An 18440-nucleotide genomic window follows, 5' to 3' on the forward strand; every position below is an offset into this window, starting at 1 on the left:
TCACCTGGGACAGATGGGAGCTACCGCTTTTCAGTTTAATAGGGTTTCCGAAGCTAATGAGTCATCACCGGCTCCACCGACTCCCCTCCGCTAAGTGATAGGGAGGTATTTTTTCTTTACACTATCCTCAGAACAGGAAAAAAATAGCCTTTTGTTCCAAAGCCAACACAAAATACCTATGTTCGGATTTCGATATAAATAATCGAGGTTTTATATAATTCCATATTAATAGTGCCCAAAATCTCGATGCATAAATAAATTAAAGTATTAACACTTCTTACAAAAAGTGACATATTTCCCTTCCTAGTGGAACATCGACACAAATATACAAGCGGCTCCTCTCCGCGCCGGCCTCGGGGAAGCGGTTCCGGTGGGACCCGGTCCCGGTGTCAGCCCCGCGGGCGCCCCTCGCCGCCCCGCCACCCGCCCCGTCGGGGGAGCCGCGGCCCCGGGGCAGGGGGAGCCGCCGGCCGCGCCCCGCGGGCCAGTCCGCTGCGTGCCCCGTCTGCCGGGCTCAGACGAGCGAGGTGACCGGGGGGATCTTGGCGCTCTCCTCCTCCCAGGGCTGCAGGTTCTGCAGCGCGAACAGCGACGAGTTGTGCAGGCACAGCGGGTCGGGCTGGATCGACTCGTTCAGCGACTTCTGGAAGGCGTCGTGCTGCAGCTGCAGCATCAGCCGGCTCGCCTGCTGCCGCTCGGCCTCCCGCTCCTCCGCCGTCTGCCGCCTGCCGGGGGACACGCTCAGCCCGCGCCCGGACGAGGGCCACGCTCCGCCCGGGACTCCGCGGGCAGCGGCCGGCCCGGGGTCGGGGCCGGGGCCGGGGCAGACCCGGCGGTGGCGGGAACCAGGCGGGGCGGCCGGCGCGTCCTTCCGGGGCCGGCACCGCCGGGCGGCCGCCGCTTGACCGCCAACGGAGGGACTGTGGGCGGCGGGGAGAGCCTGGAAACCCGCCGTCACCCAGTAATCCCGTTTCCAAATATTCCCCCCTTTTCTCCCAACATTCCCGCGATTTTTTTTTTCAAATTGTTTCCCCGTTTCTTCAAAAAAATTCCCCGTTATTTCGAAGAATCCCTCGTTTTTACTAACAATCCCCCGTTTTCCGAATGGGGGACTATCGAAAAAGAAATATAAAACGATAATAACAATAATAATTATGATAGTATTGTAATAAAAATTCACCCCAAACGGTTTGCCTGCCAGTAAGGGGGGCGACCCCGGCCGGAGCGGGACTCGCAGGGCGGCGGGCGGGGGACACGGCCGGGGGCAGCGGCAGGACGGGGCGGCTCCGGGGGCACGGGACTCACCGCCACTTGGTGCGCCGGTTCTGGAACCAGGTCTTCACCTGGGCGTCCGTCATCTTGAGGGACTTGGCGAGGGCAGCGCGCTCGGCCGAGGCCAGGTACTTCTGCCGATGGAAGCGCTTCTCCAGCTCGCAGATCTGCACCCGGGAGAAGGATGTCCGCGGTTTCTTGCGCTTCGGCGGAGTCCGGTTCTGGTAAGGATGCCCGATCCGCCGTGTCACGGTGAAGGGCGTCAGCGCCGCCGCCGCTGCCCGGGGGGGAAGCACAGGGGTCAGCCCCGCGCCCGCACGGTGCCGGCCGCCCCCCGGGGCCGCCGCTCTGCCCGCCGGCCGCCCGCGCCCCGCCGGCCCCCGCAGGGCCGCGGCTCCCCGGGCTCCCGCTTCCACCTCTCGTCGAAGAGCTACGGAGACGAGCGGGGCCCGGCCGCCCCCCGGGGCGCCCCGCGCTATCCACGCCGCGAGGAGAGCGATTTTTCGCCTCGCTGCGAGAGCGGGGAAGGGAAGCATCCAGCGGCCGCCTTTGCTTTTATTCTTGTTCGCATTACTGTTATTATTTCGTTTTATATTTTTTATTGGCCCTTCCGTTCGTTGTCGGGAGCCGGCTCGCGCGCTCCGCCCCGGCGCCTTACCTGTGAACCTGTCCTTGACGAAGCGCCGGCTGCTCTCCATCCAGGGGAAGTTGAGGCTGCCCAGACTGGGTACGGCGGGCATGGCCGGGATGGCGCTGGAGATGGGCGGCGGCACGGCCCCGGGGATGGGCCTGTGCGCCGGCACCCGGATCACGCCGGCCGGGGCCAGGCTGAGGTTCACACTGTACGATCCCGAGTCCTCGAAGGGCGCGGCGATGGCCGGGAAGGGCGCCGGCAGGGCCGGGTAGGGCGCACCGCCGCGGCCGCCGGGGCCGCCCAGGAAGGTCGCGCCGTCGGGGCCCCGGGGGGGCGGCGGGGGAGCGCTGTCCTGCTCGGGGCTGTTGAGGATCTGGTCGATGCCGAAGCTGATGGGCTCGTGCTGGTGCTGGCCCTGCGCCGGCCCCGGCGGGTCCATCCTCGGCGGGTCCATGCTCCGCCACCGCCGCCCTCGCGCCGCTGTGGAGGCGCCGCCGCTCGCGCTGCGCTCGCGGCCCGGCCGGACCCGCCGCCGACACCAAACTTTGCGGAGCGCGCGCGCGCCGCCCCGTCACCGCCCGGGGGCCGCCGCGCGCCCCGCGCCGCGTGCGCCCCCGCCGCCGCCATTGGCCGCCGCCGCCCGCCCTCCGCGCGCCCATTGGCTGCCGCCGCCCCGCACCGGCCTCGCGCCCGGGCGCGGGGGCCGCCGCCGCCGCGGTGACATCACAGGGGCGCGCGAACAATGGCCCCGCGCGGGGCGGGGGCGGGGCCGAGGGCCGCACGTCGGGGGCGCCGCTCCCGGCCCCGGCCCCGGCCCGGCCCGCACCGCCCGGCGCCCCCGGTCCCGCCCCACCACGGCCCCGACGGCCCGAGGCCACCCCGCGAGGCGGGACTCCGTCCCCGCAGCCCGCGGCTGCCCGGGCCCCTGCCCCGACGGCAGCGCGGAGCGGGGGACGAGGCCGTTCCCGGGGCCAGCCTGCCGGGCGGCCGGAGCCCTACAGGGCGAGATTCCGTTTGGGTTTAATTTATGGAGCCCGGCGCGGCTGCCGAGCGCGCTGGCACCGGTCCCTGACGGCCGAACGGGACTCAAGGCGTTAACAATTAAATAACGCTCGGTGCATTTACTTAGTTCTCTCTTATAAAGGGAAATGAAAACAGGGAATAGAATTTCCCTGTTAATAGAATGTAATGGCATTTGATCAGCACCTGGCAGGGCGAGTCCGGGATGCCGGAGCGGTGACAGGAAGGACTTGATTAGTTTTTAAACCTTTATATTCAATTACCGCAACGTTCCCAATCGTTTCGCCGGCAGCGGCAGCGAGCGGGACGGACCTGGCGGGCCCAGGCGCCGCGCTCGGAGCCCCCGGCGGCACCTGCGGGCCCCGCTCGCCGCGGCTCTGCTCCCGCGGCGGCCCCACGGCAAAAGCGGGCCCGGTGTGCCTTTTTTGAGACCCCGGTGCTCCGCAGGGGTCGCGGGGTCGGAGTAGGCTCCGGCCCGACGGGGTCCGACGGCCGCGGCGAATCTGCCGCCCGGAGCTTCCCGGCGCGGGCGCTGACGGAGGCGCGTCCCGGCCCCGGCCGTCGAGAGCGTTTCCCCGGCTCACGGCATCGAGGAACACCGGCCCCGCCTCGCCCGGCGGTCATTAACGCCACCAGTAAACGCCCAATCCCCCGGTGGGACCGCCGGATGCCACCCGCGGCCCCGGCGGCCCTAATTGGATTGTCCCCGCTCGGTGCGACGGGCAGCGGAGCCGCCATCAGCCGCCGCTCCCCGGAGCGGAGCTAATCCGATTGAGGCGATCCCGCAAGCTGCTGCGGGGCCGTGCAGAGGCCGCGGGCGCAGCGCCCTCGGGGCTCCGCTCCGGGCGGCCCGGCGGGGCGGGGGCAGAAGGGAAACGGAGAGGGGGAAAAAAGGAAATTTAAAAAAAAAAAAAAAAAAAGAAGAGAAAAGGCAACCGGTGGAGGATAAATAAATAAATAAATAAATAAATAAATAAAGTGCCACCCAGTCCTGGATCAGGGCAGGCTTTGTTAGAGAAAATTGCAGCTCGATCTGCATAATGGGAGCTCGGGCTGCCCAAGGCGATCTTTTTATTGCGTGTGTGTCTGCTGTTATCAATTTTGTGAACGATTTCACAGGGAGCCTGGCAGACTTGAGCTGGAATAATATGCAAAGATGAGCTTTGAATAATGAATGATGTGCTTTTAAACCAATTCCAAAGTGTCTGTGATAGTACAATATGAAAAGGGGTGGTAAGTAATAGTATATTTAAAAGGCACTAGTATGTTTTTATTACTATATTTAAAAAGATATCTATATTATTTTTGTGAAATGGATAATATATCACAGAGTCTTTGATAATCAGCTAAACAATACATTTTTCTTTGGGAAAACTCTCCTGGTTTTACACAGTTAAATATAGAGTATCAGCGTACAGCTCTGTAACGCTCAGCTACCTTATTAAATATTAACGCTATTTTAATATTAGCTTTTAAATTTAATATGTTGACGTTGTGTAGTTTTACTTTAATTATGTTTTATAATTAATAACCCCGGACGTATGGTATCCTTAAATGCAGCTCTCCCGCAGCCGCGCCGTCTCCCTCGCCCCTCTGCGGGCGGGGGGCGCGCAGAGCCCGCGCAGAGCCCGGATAAACCCTGACAACGGCGCAGGGCCCGCATAAACCCCCACAACCGCGCAGAACCCGCACAGCTCCGCACAGCCCCGCGGCCCCTCCCGAGCCAGAGCCCGCTGCGCTCCGGCAGGTGCAGCGCTCCTTGGCCCCGTGCCGGGCTTCCCTCACGGCCCGGCTCCGGGCGTGCGGCCCGGCCGGCGCGGCCCCGCTGCGAGCCCCGGCCCCGCTGCGAGCCCCGGCCCCGCTGCGAGCCCCGGCCCCGCTGCGAGCCCCGGCCCCGCTGCGAGCCCCGGCCCCGCTGCGAGCCCCGGCCCCGCTGCGAGCCCCGGCCCCGCTGCGAGCCCCGGCAGTGCAGGCCCGGCCTGAGGGGCGGTGCTGCTGCGCCGTTGGGAGCGCCCGCCCGGCTACGCTGCAGCCCGTCGGGGAGCCGGAGCCCGCTCAGGGCTGGCTGCAGCGGGCACAGAGAGGCAGCGGGACCCGCGGGCAGGCGCAGGGCACCAGCAGCCAGGCAGCTTCCCAAAGCAAGGAGGGGAGAGACCCCACATCCAGCTGGGCTCTGGCCAGGCTCCAGCCATGGCACGGTAAAGCGTGGCATGGCCTGGCCTTGGCCCTTGCATGGAGTGGCACAGAATAGCAGAGCCCGTGGCCTTTGCCTGCCATGGCACAGTGAGGCAGAGCGTGCTCGGAGCCCAGCCTGGGAGTGCCAGCCACGAGCAGGCAGCTGCAGGTGCCTCTAACCCAGCGCACGGGCAGCAAGGGCTGGACAGCAGCAGGGGACAGTGACAGACAGCAGCAGGGGACAGTGCTGGACAGCAGCAGGGGACAGAGCTGGACAGCACCCGGGGACAGTGACTGCACCAGGGCACAGTGCTGGACAGCACCTGGGGACAGTCACAGACAGCACCAGGGGACAGTGACAGACAGCACCAGGGGACAGAGCTGGACAGCACCAGGGGACAGAGCTGGGCAGCACCAGCAGGAGATCACTGGAGCCACACAGGCAGGAGAGTTCTGGAGGTGTGTGGGAAGGCTGCTGGGGCATTGTCATTCCCTGTGAAATTCTGCTTTCAGAATTTCAGGTAATGTTGTACAGGTATTACCAGATGTGGAGCCGGGTGTGTGGTGCTGGCAGGGAGGAACACGGTGCAGCCCTGGCACACTGGGGCACAGCTCCCTGGGCCTGAGCCAGCTCTGCCAGGACGCCTGGGCACAGGGACTGACCAGGGCTGGAGAGCCCTGCTCCCAGTCACCTGCAGACCTGTGGGGGACAGAGTTAAGCAGGGAGAAAAGCAACTAAAGGTGTGGAAGAGGAGTGACCACTCCCTGGCCCCACTGGGCAGAAGAATCCCCTATCCAGTCTGTCACTGGGAGTCACTGGGGACAGAGTTGTGGCAGCTGTCTCACTCACGCCTGAAACCCAGAGCTGCTCCCAGGCCTGGCTGTCAGGAGGTGACAGGAAGGGGATGTGCTGCAGCCTGCCATGGTCACCACGTTTGGTAATGGTGTGCACAGGCACTCCTCAGCCCTGGGAATGTCCTCAGGATCACAACAATGAGGGGCTGGAGGGAGGGTGTCAATGCAGCCCCATGTCCTCACAGGACCCTGATCCTTGCAGGACCCCCACCATGTGCCTGACAGTGGCCCATGCCACCGTTCAGCTTTTGAAAAGCTCCTGTAGCAGGAGATAATCAAACCACTGATGAGCACTGCAAACAACCCCCTGCACCAGGAAGCAGTAGCAGATGCTGAGATGTTCCTGCTGTGGCTCCAGAGTTCCTGCTCTGTCTCCTGTCTTTGGCAGCAGCTCTCAGGCTGGGCAAGGCCAGTCCTGTTCTCCACAGCCTTTTCTGGATGGATATTGCTGCACAAACCCCACATGGTTTGGAGTGATTACACAACTCATGTGGAATTCAGCATGACAGAGGACACACGGTGCTTTTCACGTAGCCCTGGAAGGTCCCTGTGCAGCTGGTGGGTGATGCTGGTGTTCATGCAGAGGAGGGACATGTGTGATCTGTGTCCTGGCACCAGCAGGGGAGGGGGAGCAGGACAGCCAGAGCAGCTTCCGTGCTGCCTGAACTCTGCCTGTAGCCAGATGTGCCCAGCTGTGGAGGGCAGTGGCAGGCAAGGGCTGAGGTTTGTTGCACCAAAGGGGGATGTGGCCCTGACCCTTGTGCCTCCTGCAGGGCTCACTGGGACCCTGGGGGACCCCTGGTCAGTGATGAGCCCCACCATGGCCACCAGGCCCCAGGGCAGAGCAGAGGCCTGGCTGCCCATGCCAGGGATGGAGCAGGACCCTGGTGCCAGCTGTGGCTGTGCTCTCATGGGGCAGCACTGCGCTCAGGCACTCAGCTCCTGGCGCTCAGCAGAGCTGACAAAAAGCCCCTTTTGTTTCTTGTCAGCCCACAAGGGTTAAATGAGCTGCTCTTTTTCTGAGGGAGGGGCTGCAGAGCCGAAGGTCATTCCCCTCTGCCCCTGGCTTTGGGTTTGGAGGGCTGAGCCCCCTCCTGCCTCCCCTCAGCCCATGAAGGCAGAGGGGAGGGCAGGGTCCTGGAGCTCTGCCCTCAGCAGCCTTTTCCCCATCAGAACAAGGGATGTTCCCTGTACCCCAAGATGGAGGAGATCAGGACTCCTGCCCCATAAGCCTGCCCAGGGGTCCAGACACACAGCAAAACTCCCTGTCCTCCCGTGTCCCATTGGTGGAAGCAGTTCAGCCCCACTCAGAGAGCCAATGCTAACGGGTTCTAAAGCCTCTGACAAATGAACATTCCTTAGTGGCTTCAATCCCTGTTCCAAAACACATCTCTGTGGGGCTGGTAACCTTAACTGTGATATTTAAAAAGCCAAAACTTTATTTCAGTTCAGGATCTATGCATTGTTCCACAAGTGGCTAAGACTTGGTGAGAAGGAGAGGGTTCAAGGGAGGTGCTGGGGAAGGGCAGAGGGTGATGGGCAGATGGGGCTCCATTTCTTTCTGCCACCTTTAATAAAATCAGGCTGTAGTGAAGCTGACAGGGAACATCCTATTATCGTGGACAAGCCCTGAAAGACACAGAGACATCTGGTTTGAGGGGGAAGGCAGGGAGGTGCCACAGGTCAGGGATGAGCCTGGGGAAGCAGCTGCTTCCTTCCCTCCTTCATTCCTGCTTTAAATACCAACACACAGCTGCTGCCAGGTTTTTATACTAAATATGACTTTTGCTGGGCAAATTACATTAGGATGGATGCCACAGGTATCCATTAAGGTTTATTTATTGTGATACCATTTGTATCTCATGCTTATAAATAACTTATGTTATAGCTTTTGTTTGTAGAAATGTAACTTACATATTTTATTATGCTTTCTGTAAACCTCAAAAAGAATTTTGTCAAAGCAGTGCCTCTTAACAGCAGCCTACACCCCAGTACATAAACCTGTAGCAGCATTATTTTTTAATCTGGTGAGGAAGCGTGTTATCCCGCTGCAGTTTGAGAGGTTCGCTGTCATCGTAAACTCCTTGTGCAATAAAACATTAATGAAGGCAAGGAATTGCTCTGTAAGGTGTGCATGTGCTGGGCTGAGCTCTTCACAGGCTCCTTTGCAAGCAGGGCCCGTGTTCAGTGTGCTGAGCCCAGTGCCTGCCCCAGGCAGCAGAGCCCAGCCAGGCCACTGGCTCACACATGGAGGGATGGATGGATGGGCACTCACCTGAGCCTCAGCATCCCTGCCCCGCTCTGCCTTTGCTCTGACTCACACAGGGATGGATGGGCACTCACCTGAGCCTCAGCATCCCTGCCTTGCTCTCCGAGGATACAAAACACAGCTGGGGGAGAACCAGCCCTGTTCTACAGTCCCCAACTCGTCTGCATTGCCAGACAGGCTCACCTTGGTTCTTTGGTGGAAATTGCTTGGGCTCTGAGTGGCATTTGACATTTCCCATTCCGTTGTTTCCACTGTCTTTAAAGATGAAAACAATTCCAAAGCCCTCAAGGCAATTATGTCTTTTCAAAAAATGCATAAGGCAATACACGTGCTCCATGGATTCCTGTAGCCTCCATGGATTACTGCCATCTCTGTGGATTACTGTAATTTCCATGGATTTCTGTAGCCTCCATGTTTCACTTTACCTCCACAGATTACTCCTCAGATGCTCAGCGTTCCTGGAGCTCAGAGCCTTTGGCTGAAATCCTTTCTTGAACTGAGCTCAAATGTGAACAGCAACCTGACAAAACACCTTCCTTCCAGCTGTACTTTCTGCCATCTGAAAATGTGCAGAAAAGTAACAATTGAGAATGAACCATTCTGCAAAGAAGAGAACTGGAAAAGCCCTGTAAGAAATACAGGTGTGAACTTTTTCTCCCTGTTGGCCACAATTAATAATTCCCATTCTTATCTAAGAAGTGGTGAAATGTTACTGAACTCACAAATGTCAGCAAACATGACAAATATGTGAAAATTTTTTTTCCTTAGGTAAATAATGGAAAACCCAACTCAATCCCAAAGCAAGTTTGTATTTGCACATAATAATAGCTTTTCCACATACTATACTGAGTTATGGTTTAAGAGGTTCTGATTTTTATTGTCTTCCTTCAATCCATTTTGCATCTCTCCAGCCAGCAGAGCCCCTCCTGCCCAGCACAGGACACCCACTGCTCCCCAGTGTAAGTCTCTTTCTTTTTTCTGCAGTTTTGGATAAACTTTATGCTTTGTAAAGGGTTATAACACCTCCATTTTCTTCCGTGGTTCTTTTTTTCCTGATTCTAAAGACATGGAAAATGTGTACTTGTGAAATAACACATCAGTACTTCACTAAGTCTTGCTCCATCCTCTCTCATTCCACTCTGTGCAACATTCAATTTTCTTGCTACGCTTATAGCCTAAAAATGCTTGTTTTCAGTCTTCTTTGTGGTCCTCATTGTCATTAACCACCTGTGCTACAAAGAAATGTAGAACATTTTGCAGAAAAATAGTTTGAAAAGGTGTCATATAAAGTTTGTACTGGCTTTCATCTCATTTTCAAACAAATATGTCTTCAGGAGTGAGCTAAGAGGTTTGAACTGATGAGATATTATTTACTATTATGTACAGAACTGAGAATCATGAACTGACACAAATTCAGAATGAATGCATATCCTTTTTTTCTCTAGTTATACACTATTTTTACACTGTTTCATAAAACTAAAACAACAGGATTATAAATTTTGATAAGAAAGGCTGAAAACATTCTTCAAAGTAAGGCTGACTTTCCATTGTTTTCACTATTATAAATCTTTACATTTAGGCTAGAGATTGAAAAATGCAGAAAATATCTTAAAAAATAGTTTTCACAAGAGTAAAAAATCTCTCTGGAAAATAACAGGGTGCCAGCATTTTCCAAGAGGGTTTGTCAGTCAGTTCTCTGTTTCCAAAGTCCTTGTCAAATCAGATCCACGCCCTTGGGAATGGAGGCCCCTTTGCAGTGCAGAGCTTTGGCCACGTCTCTCCAGCATGCTCTGAGTGACCTGGAAAAGCAGACACCAAACATTTGGTTAAAGGAGACCTGACTGTAGGGGATACATTGTGAGAGATGGTAAAAATAGAAACTATAATGTGTATTCAATTGAGGGAAAACCAGAGGAAGACTCAGCAGCAGAATCACCAGGTGCCCTCAAGAGCCAGTTCTGTGACGTGTGAGTCTGGGCACAGCAACGTGTGAAACATTTGAGAGGCAGCAGAGAAATGACTGCAGCCAGAAGCTTTCCCACCCCACCTGGCTGAGAAATGTCCTTCCTGCCCAGCCTGCAGCCAAGGGCTCTTTGGATGTGCCATGGAGGCCAGCCCCACCTTCCCCCTCGGGAGGACGCCAGAGCCCAGCCCGGCTGGTGACAGGTGGGATCAGACCCTCTGGCACTGCACAAACACACACACCCCCAGCAGCTCACCACCTGGGGGACAGGGTGTGAAATGTGTCTGCCAACATCACCTGGGACTGAAGGACACCTCAGAGCCCAGACATGAACTCCTCCCCTGCAATGAGCACCTTGGCTGCTGTTTGTCCCAGCCCAAATCTGGGTGTTTGCTCAGGGGTTCCTGCCCATGGCAATGGGGCTGGAACTGGGTCATCTTTAAGGTCCCTTCCAACCCAAACCATTCTGTGATTCTATTTTTTTCAAAACCCAAATACCAAAACAATCCAAAACCCACACAGAAACGATTTAAAGTACCAGATGTGCCTGCACTCCACATTTAGAGTTTTTCAAGTGTTCTTTGTCTGTTGCCTCCATGCTCTTTGCTGTGATTGTGTCAGGCTTTGCTGGCTCACAAGAGCCAAGCTAATAAAGTCTCCCCAAAACAGCTCCTGAGGGCTCCTTCCTGCACAGGACTGTGGGGACAGGTGCCTGCAAACTGATGGGATCTCAGCAAAGGTCTGTTTGCCGGATCAGAGGCAATAATCCTGCCTGCCTCCACTGCACGGGGGTGTCTGGAGCAGTGGGGTGAGCTGGGGCTTGTGTGCAGGTACAGGATGCAATTAGCAAGTTATTCTTTATCCTAGTCCTATTTTTTTAATGATTGTGCTTATTTTCTTCCTAATGGAAATTGATTTCTGCTCAATTTTAAGCATTTGCAGTTAAAAGGAGCCCCCTGCTCCACAGAAAAGCTAACAGCCACCAGGGCTGAGGTGAAGTGGGACCAGCAGTGGGTGTTGGCCCCCAGCCAGCTCCAGCACACCCTGGCGAGGTGGCAGCAGCACCCTCGAGTACTCCTCAAGCCTTTTTAGGGTGGTGCCAGTTTGGGCCATCTGCTCTGGGCTCTTGGGAAGCTCAGGCATCTGCATCACATCCTGTATTTCTCTTCCCATCATATTCTGGCACAGTTACAGGCTACTTAAAGCAGAACTTTTTAGCACCTCACAAGAATGTTGATTTAGCTTAGAAATATGAAACAGGAGGGGACTGTAGTGCTGCCCACCACCCTGCTACCACAGCCAAGCAAGTCAAATAACCCTGTTCAGCCTTTATTACATTGGCTGTGTCAGTCACAGCCTCAGTCATGGCCCTGGGCATCAGCACAGCCCTGGGATAAGCACTTATACAGACAATTATTCAGAGGAGAATGAACCATTCTGATGAACCTGTGCCCACGTACCTGGCAAGGTTCCTGAGCAGTCTGATATTGCACTCCAGAGGAATATTACCTGTATTCCACAAATTTCAGGTGTGTAATGAGAGAACTTGTCAAAGGCAGGCTGAGAATCAGCTTTTAGGATGCAAAACATAGTAGACTTTTGAAGTTAATGTAACTTGTAGGGTGTCACACAGAGCATCAGAAAGCACAGAAGTTTGGGATTTATTTGCCAGATTTTTAAAAAAACCTTTAAAAGGTTTAAACCAGTTTAAATCTTAAACAAATCCCAAATTAATCACACGTCATTATCATCAAAATTACAGTTGTCTGTACATTGGCAAAAATATGGGATAGTGAAAGAAAATGTAATAAAACTGTAACACTAAGGCTAAGCCCTGACAGCTCCACAGTTGTGGAGGGAGTTTTTGGTTTAATGTCTCCTTGGCCAATTTCATGCCCCCAGGACAGTTCCTCTCACACCAGCAATGCCCTGTGTCACCATCTTTGCTGCCCCTGCAGCAGCACTGGAGCAGAGGCAGCAGCTGATCCCAGCGGGGTCCTGCAACACTCAAACCACTCTGAACATCCCCTGGGAGCAGGCGTGAAGGACACAGGACCTGCCTGCACCAAACTCCAAACCCCAAATCCCAAACATCAACAACAGTGACCAGTGCAGAGTCCAGACTAGAGGAAGCCACAGTCCTGAGACCTTGGCCAGTGTCCACAAGTGATTTTTAGAAAAGAGGCATTCCAAGAACTTAATTCAACCCCACAATGGAAAGCATTAAGAGTATCCCCAGGCAACAGCAAAGAATAACATCTGTGTGTCCCCTTCCTGATCACAGCATCCCATGGCATCCATGTGCCACCACCACGGGGCTGTGCTGAGCCCTGGGCTTCCCAAACATGCCAGTCCAGACTGAGCTCCTGCTGCCTCAAGAGAGCAGTGCTGCTGTAGGGTGGGCTGTGGGTATGATTCCATTTGGGCGTAATTAACCCTATTGGTGCAGGCATGCGTCAATCCCAGTTTTTCTGAGTCCCCCAGTAAACATGATGCCTTTCTTTTGAAATCAATTATGGGCAAAGAAGATCTCATGAAAACAAAAAAGCAGTACTGGAAGGAGCAGTAAGACCTGGTAACTTGCATGCTTGCTGTTTCCCAAGAACTGTAGAGACAGTAAAGGAAGTAAAGGAAGCCATTCCCAATAAATAAATCAGCAGTGCACTGGAATGAGCCAAGAAAAGATTACTTTTACAGTTATATGTAAGTACATGTCCTCCTTTTTTTCAACATGAAATAAATAACCTTGATGCAAAAAGGGCAATACAAATATTGCAAATCCTATTTCCTGTTCGTCACTCTTCCAAAAGAAATATAAGACTTGTTCCTAAGTAAAGGTGCTTATACATGTCCATGTCTGCTAAGCAAAACACATAATCATTAGAACTAGTCTAATTTCAGTAAAAAGAATATTCTGACAGTCACAAATTTATTCTTTATGATTTACAGCTCCATGGTTTTATCTTCAAGTGAAATATTTAATTTCTTCTTATATTGAAGCATCAAAACCATATAATTAATATGTAGTCAGGCTAATCCTTAAGCACTATAAATCAGAAGCATTATATAAACAAAAGTGTCGTCTTGAACAAGATTGGGAGTGCAGAAAACTACTTATATCCCACTTTTATAATGAGGCAGTGACTCAGAGCAGATAGAAAATGATTAGTTTTCCTTCCAAAGTAGAAAATATTGCTTCCATCTGTAAAGTATAATATTGTGATGTCATAAAGTTTTCCTAAACACTGAATTTACCCTTATTCCCTCTCAATCATTTTAAAAGAACTGCTCTCTCTTATAGAGCTTGGATTTAAATCACAGTAACACACCAAGAAGATGAATGACATTGCTGTTAGATATGGCTAAAATTGGATCCTTCAGCACAGGTGAATGATGAGACAGCGCTTCTCTTCTTGATATATTTTCTTCTTCTATTAGTTTCCTTCCATGGCTGGGATTTCAGTTTGAATTTTAATGTATGCGGTTGCTGCTAATCTTAGTGTCTGATTTTTTTTCCAGCGCCCTCTTATTGTATAGACAATTCATTCTCCAAAGCAGTAATACACTGAGGCTTGTGAGTGCCCAGGAGATAAAGCAATTCAGAATAAAGTTAGAGCCAGCTCTGCAGAAAGGCACAGACAACAGGTCAATATTCTCAGAAACAACCCCTTGCCACACAAACAATGCACACCTCTGGATCAAGGCTGTCCCTCAGAGGGCTCCCATCCCACTGAACAGCGTCCCTAGGAAGCCACCAGGGAAACGTGATGGGCATATCCAAATTGACAGCTTCAGATTTTATTGGAAGGGCGAATTGCAGCCTGTTTCCTGCTTTACAGAGTCTGCCACAGATGCACACAACCCAAACTGCAATCAATGCCAGTAGTTAAGTGTGAGCACTCAGATAATCCCCACCAAAGCCAGTTGCTCCTGGGAAACCATTCAGAGAAAGAAAATGGTTAACTATTTTTCTAGGAAGCAATTTTTCTGATGTGATTTGCATGGTGGTGTTGTTTTATCTTTCTATCTAAAAGCCTGATGAGCTTGCATAACTTCTGCTTAATTCTGGAAATATGAAAACAAAGTTTATTAGGAAAAGGTTAATTATATCCTTGCATGATCGAAGGTTGGGTGTAAAGGTTGGGGTAAAAGTTTGAGAGGATTTTTCATCAAAATGGGCCCACTCAACCTCTGGGAACAATCTGTAAGATGCTTACAGAGTGCATGGGCTGAAATCCACTCTTCATTCCTAACATGAGCATAATGGAGCAAGGACCAGGGACAGAGATGGCAGCTGGGAGTGCAGCAGGCAGCTTTGTTCTATGTGTAGTGATTATTTTTACTATTTTGGCATGTGGTCAGGCAGAATTTCCTAAACACTTACTTTCTCATTAGGAAGTGTGAGTCTAAGCAGCAGTCTTGACACAGGCCATTGGTTTCTTCAGTCTCCAAAGATGATGGTGTTCATTAGGACTGACATCACCTGAAAGAAGAGTCAGACAGTTTACATGAACATGGATGCTGTTGTTAAGCTGTGTGATGTGTTGAGAAGGAAAAATGCATGAAACCTTTACTAATCCTGCTGAAATCACTGATGATTCCTATATGAACCCAGTATAACAAAAGTCCTTCTTCCAAACAAATATTTCTATAACCAAAACTACCGGGTGAAGAAAGTTAAAAAAAATATTGCCAAAGCTCATCTCTAAAGCCAAAGTTGAATAAAACCTGAAGTGTGAACTGACACTTAGAGCAGAGTTAATTGAGGTACAGGCTTTGAAGCTCCCTCCAGGATTTTCCCCATTGTCACACTATTTCCAGAGAGCAACACGTGTGCCCAGCAATCTGTACGAGTTTGAGACAAAACCCAGGCTGCTCTTCAAGATTCTGGTTTTCTCACATCCAACTTTCTCTGTGCAGGACACTGCCAGGGCTGGAGAGGAACACTCCCTATTGCAACCAAGGCAATTGTGATTACAGCAAAAGGTCTTTAAACCTGTACCCTTTCCACCACAGTTACACACCCAGCCTCAGAGTTTAGACATTTGAGTTTATTCTCTGACCTGCTTTACAGAGCTCTAGAGCAGGGATACAGCCACTTCTCAGCTCTAGAAAGCACTGAGATCCAGCAGCTCACACATTTAGGTTCTGCTGGCACCTAAGCAGAAGCTGCACAATTCACTTTGCCCTAGAGCCCCACAAAGCTCTGACTCTGAGCCCTCTGCTTGTTCAGCTCTACTCCTGTTCCTCTGGTGTGTCTAGCTGGGAAGGATAAGCCTTATCTTAGTGATTGGCACCATTCTTGTACAAAGAAATTACAGAATAACGATGGAATCCATTTAAAGATAAAATGCTCTGAGATAGTCCCAAACGCCAAAGGCCACAACATATACAAACCTAAAAACATTACTTAGAGATTAAACAGAGAGAAAATTTGTAAAATGTCACCAGTAAATAGTTTGACTCACATTTATAAAATATCCACACCCTAAAACCAAACACAGAAGAAGTAGAAAATCATTAAATCCTTCTTGTAGGCCAATGAGCAGCTGTGAGTGGGGTCTCCAGAGAGCTGCCACACTGCAAACTAGCCTGTAATAACTGGCCAAGGCAAAGTCAAACAGCATGTTTCACTAAATGAAAAAGATGAATCCTAGCACTACAAATCACCTGGAACACAGAGATCCACAAATCATTTCAGCATCCAGGTTAGGAACACATGGTCTGTCATGGGAAAGGCCAGTTCTTCACTTGATTTCACAGTTATGCATGACACCAATTGTGCTCCATTACTCAGAGGACAAAAACTGCTCCATTCTGCTTTGGAACCAGAGGAAACTATTCCAAACCTCTGCACAGGCACCAATAGGGGCTTGTTTTCCAAATATGAAGAATAATTATGACTCCTTATAATTCAGTCCTCGCTAGGTTTTCATCTTCACAGCTTGTAACAAAGCCAGTTGTTGGGACAGAAGCATTTTTAAAGTTATAAAGCAAGGAAGCTGGAAGAGAAGCTGCCCTTCCATTGCAAAGGCTGCTTTGTGTGCCAGGTTATCAACAGAACATTTGCAACACTGCAAGTCCTGTAACTCACTTCTCTTTGCCATATGTTTGGATGGATCCTTTACTATGCTGCAAAAAATCACTTTTTCGCAAAAAAACCATTACAGTAACACCAGAGAAAGCACGATGAGTATTTCTTTACAAATGATTTAGAAGGGAACATGCACAGATTTTAACAAAATACTTGTCCGCTAATAGCATTCATTGTTTCCATTCAGATCTGAAAAATCACCTTTTTTTTCATTGCTTAGTATATAAAATTTGGTGGGTTTTTAAAGCTCCAGCTTTGGAGAGTCTGCTCTTAATTTAAGATCTGTAATTACTAATTTAAATGTCCTTTGGAATTCTTAGTTCTTTCATCATCAATTTTTCCTCTATCAGTAAACAGATCATAATTTACTAATAACACTAGAAAGATTTCAATACTACAGGATTATTAAATACTTTAAATTTTAATCTGTTTTTTAAAATATTTTTTACTAGAAAGTTTGGCTTTCATATTGATATTTTTCATGTTCAAAGCTAAAATTTCCAGATGAAATGCAGAAAATGAAGCCTTTATTTATCTTGAAAGTAAGAATAAGCCCATTATTCCTGAACTAAAAATATTTAACTGTCAAAAACAGCACATCAGCTGAGCTTTGTAATATATAAGAGTTGAAGAACCACGTGCCTTTTCCCCTGTATGATGAAACCACATTAGTGCAAGACAGAATATTATCAAGCTGTCCAGAGCAGCACAGGAGGTTGGTGACACTGCAGCTCCTCTCCCTTATGACTTTCATATTTCCTTCCTTTTCCATCCCCAGTCCCTCCCATCCTGGTGCCAATTTCCATGACATGTACAGAAGAAGAGAGGAGCTGTGGCAGGAGGAGGGAGGGAGAGGCAGGAGAGGAAACACGGGCAGTCCATGAGCCCAGGCAATGGATCCAGAGCCCTTTCCAGAGCCTTCCACTGCCCTCAGGCTGAGCCTGGCATCCCCCCCCGACCAGATTCCTCCAGATATTCCTCAGAGTATGTAGCATTTCACCCTCTCTATGCACACTTCCAGTATATGTATTTAAATAAACATTAGTAACTAAAATTTCAGGATTCAACAGTTGAAGCTAAAAAGTGTGAGGGACCCAATTCTGTACCTCTGTTGCAACAGTTCAACAGGCACTGCCCTTTTTGCCTGCTTTTATGAGAACTGTGTGCAAATGGCTGAGAAAAAGCCCAATCTTGGTGCCAGGACAAGGCATCTGGGAGACACACTGCACACCATGAACTAGAATGTGCCAGCAGCTGATGGACTGAAATATTCTCCAAGTGTGTCTCTCACAGGGTATTCCCATCAGTTTTACGTCCTGCTGGCAGACTCCCATTCTCCCAGTGTCCAAAAGGGTGATGTGAAAAAGGAGCGGCTACAGGGAATGTGGAGCTCTGCATTTCCCAAAACATCTTCAGAACTGGCCAAAGGGCTGAGTGTGGGAATTCACTTGAAGCAGATCCAAGCCATGAGCCAGCAGAAATAGTCCTAAAATAAGAGTGTGTGAACTTAGGTCAGAGCTGACTTTGTATATAAACAGGAGCATGAGCACTCTCAGGACACCCTCAGGACAGGTTTAGCCCCTGCCATGTGCACCAGAGCCATTGTGGTCTGGTTCTTATGTTAACAGCACAATAACCCAGAGCAGGAGTGCAAAGAGCTCCTTCCAAAGCTTCCCCTCCCAATTCCCTACCTTTAGCCAGCAGTGATCTGCCCTCCAGGGCATTGATGGGATTACAAAGCAGAGGTTTGTGCCATGCCATGGAGCCACCACAGCTCTGCTGGGCAGGGGCAGCAGCTACAGTCTGCACCTGAGCTGTTCACATCACAGCTCTGCCCTGCCCCAGCAGGTTTTCCAACAGTCATTGTCTGAGATCCCATTCCTACATGACAGAATATGCTATTTTCAAATTGCAGTTGCATCTGAATTTTTTCCAAGAAGGACTGTCACACATCCAGTCTCACTCATCAGAACTGGGTCCACCTCTGTCAGGGGAGACCATGCTGACACCCACCAGAGCTGCAGAAGCGATGCCAGTGGCCAGTGCACACTGCCCCAACAGGAAAGCACTGAGTCTCACAGGGTGGAGCAATCTTGCTCGGTCCAAGGGCTGGCTACATCACATTCTGGGAGCAGAACAGCTAACAGCAGCAGGACTG

At 51.5% G+C, this 18440-nt stretch overlaps 1 protein-coding gene and 1 long non-coding RNA gene across 4 annotated transcripts in view; both read right to left on the reverse strand.

The window, feature by feature from the left end:
• Positions 1-514: 514 nt before the first annotated feature.
• On the reverse strand, positions 515-2360 carry TLX3 (T cell leukemia homeobox 3). Its single transcript, XM_054288172.1, has 3 exons — positions 1931-2360; positions 1306-1549; positions 515-725 (listed from the first exon to the last, which is right to left on the reverse strand). The coding sequence occupies exons 1-3, from the start codon at positions 2358-2360 to the stop codon at positions 515-517; spliced, it is 885 nt and encodes a 294-aa protein (XP_054144147.1).
• Positions 2361-9142: 6782 nt separating this feature from the next.
• Positions 9143-18440, reverse strand: part of LOC128944649 (uncharacterized) — a 45267-nt gene continuing 35969 nt past the window's right edge. For all 3 annotated transcript variants that reach the window (XR_008483816.1, XR_008483817.1, XR_008483815.1), the window contains 2 exons: positions 14573-14671; positions 9143-10024 (listed from right to left, as the gene is read on the reverse strand). This is a non-coding gene — a long non-coding RNA (uncharacterized LOC128944649). The remainder of the gene's footprint in view (positions 10025-14572; positions 14672-18440) is intronic.

The sequence above is a fragment of the Melozone crissalis genome, unplaced genomic scaffold, assembly GCF_028551555.1.
Source record: "Melozone crissalis strain CALT ecotype California unplaced genomic scaffold, PUWL_Pcris_2 ptg000061l_1, whole genome shotgun sequence".
NCBI classification, from domain to species: domain Eukaryota; kingdom Metazoa; phylum Chordata; class Aves; order Passeriformes; family Passerellidae; genus Melozone; species Melozone crissalis.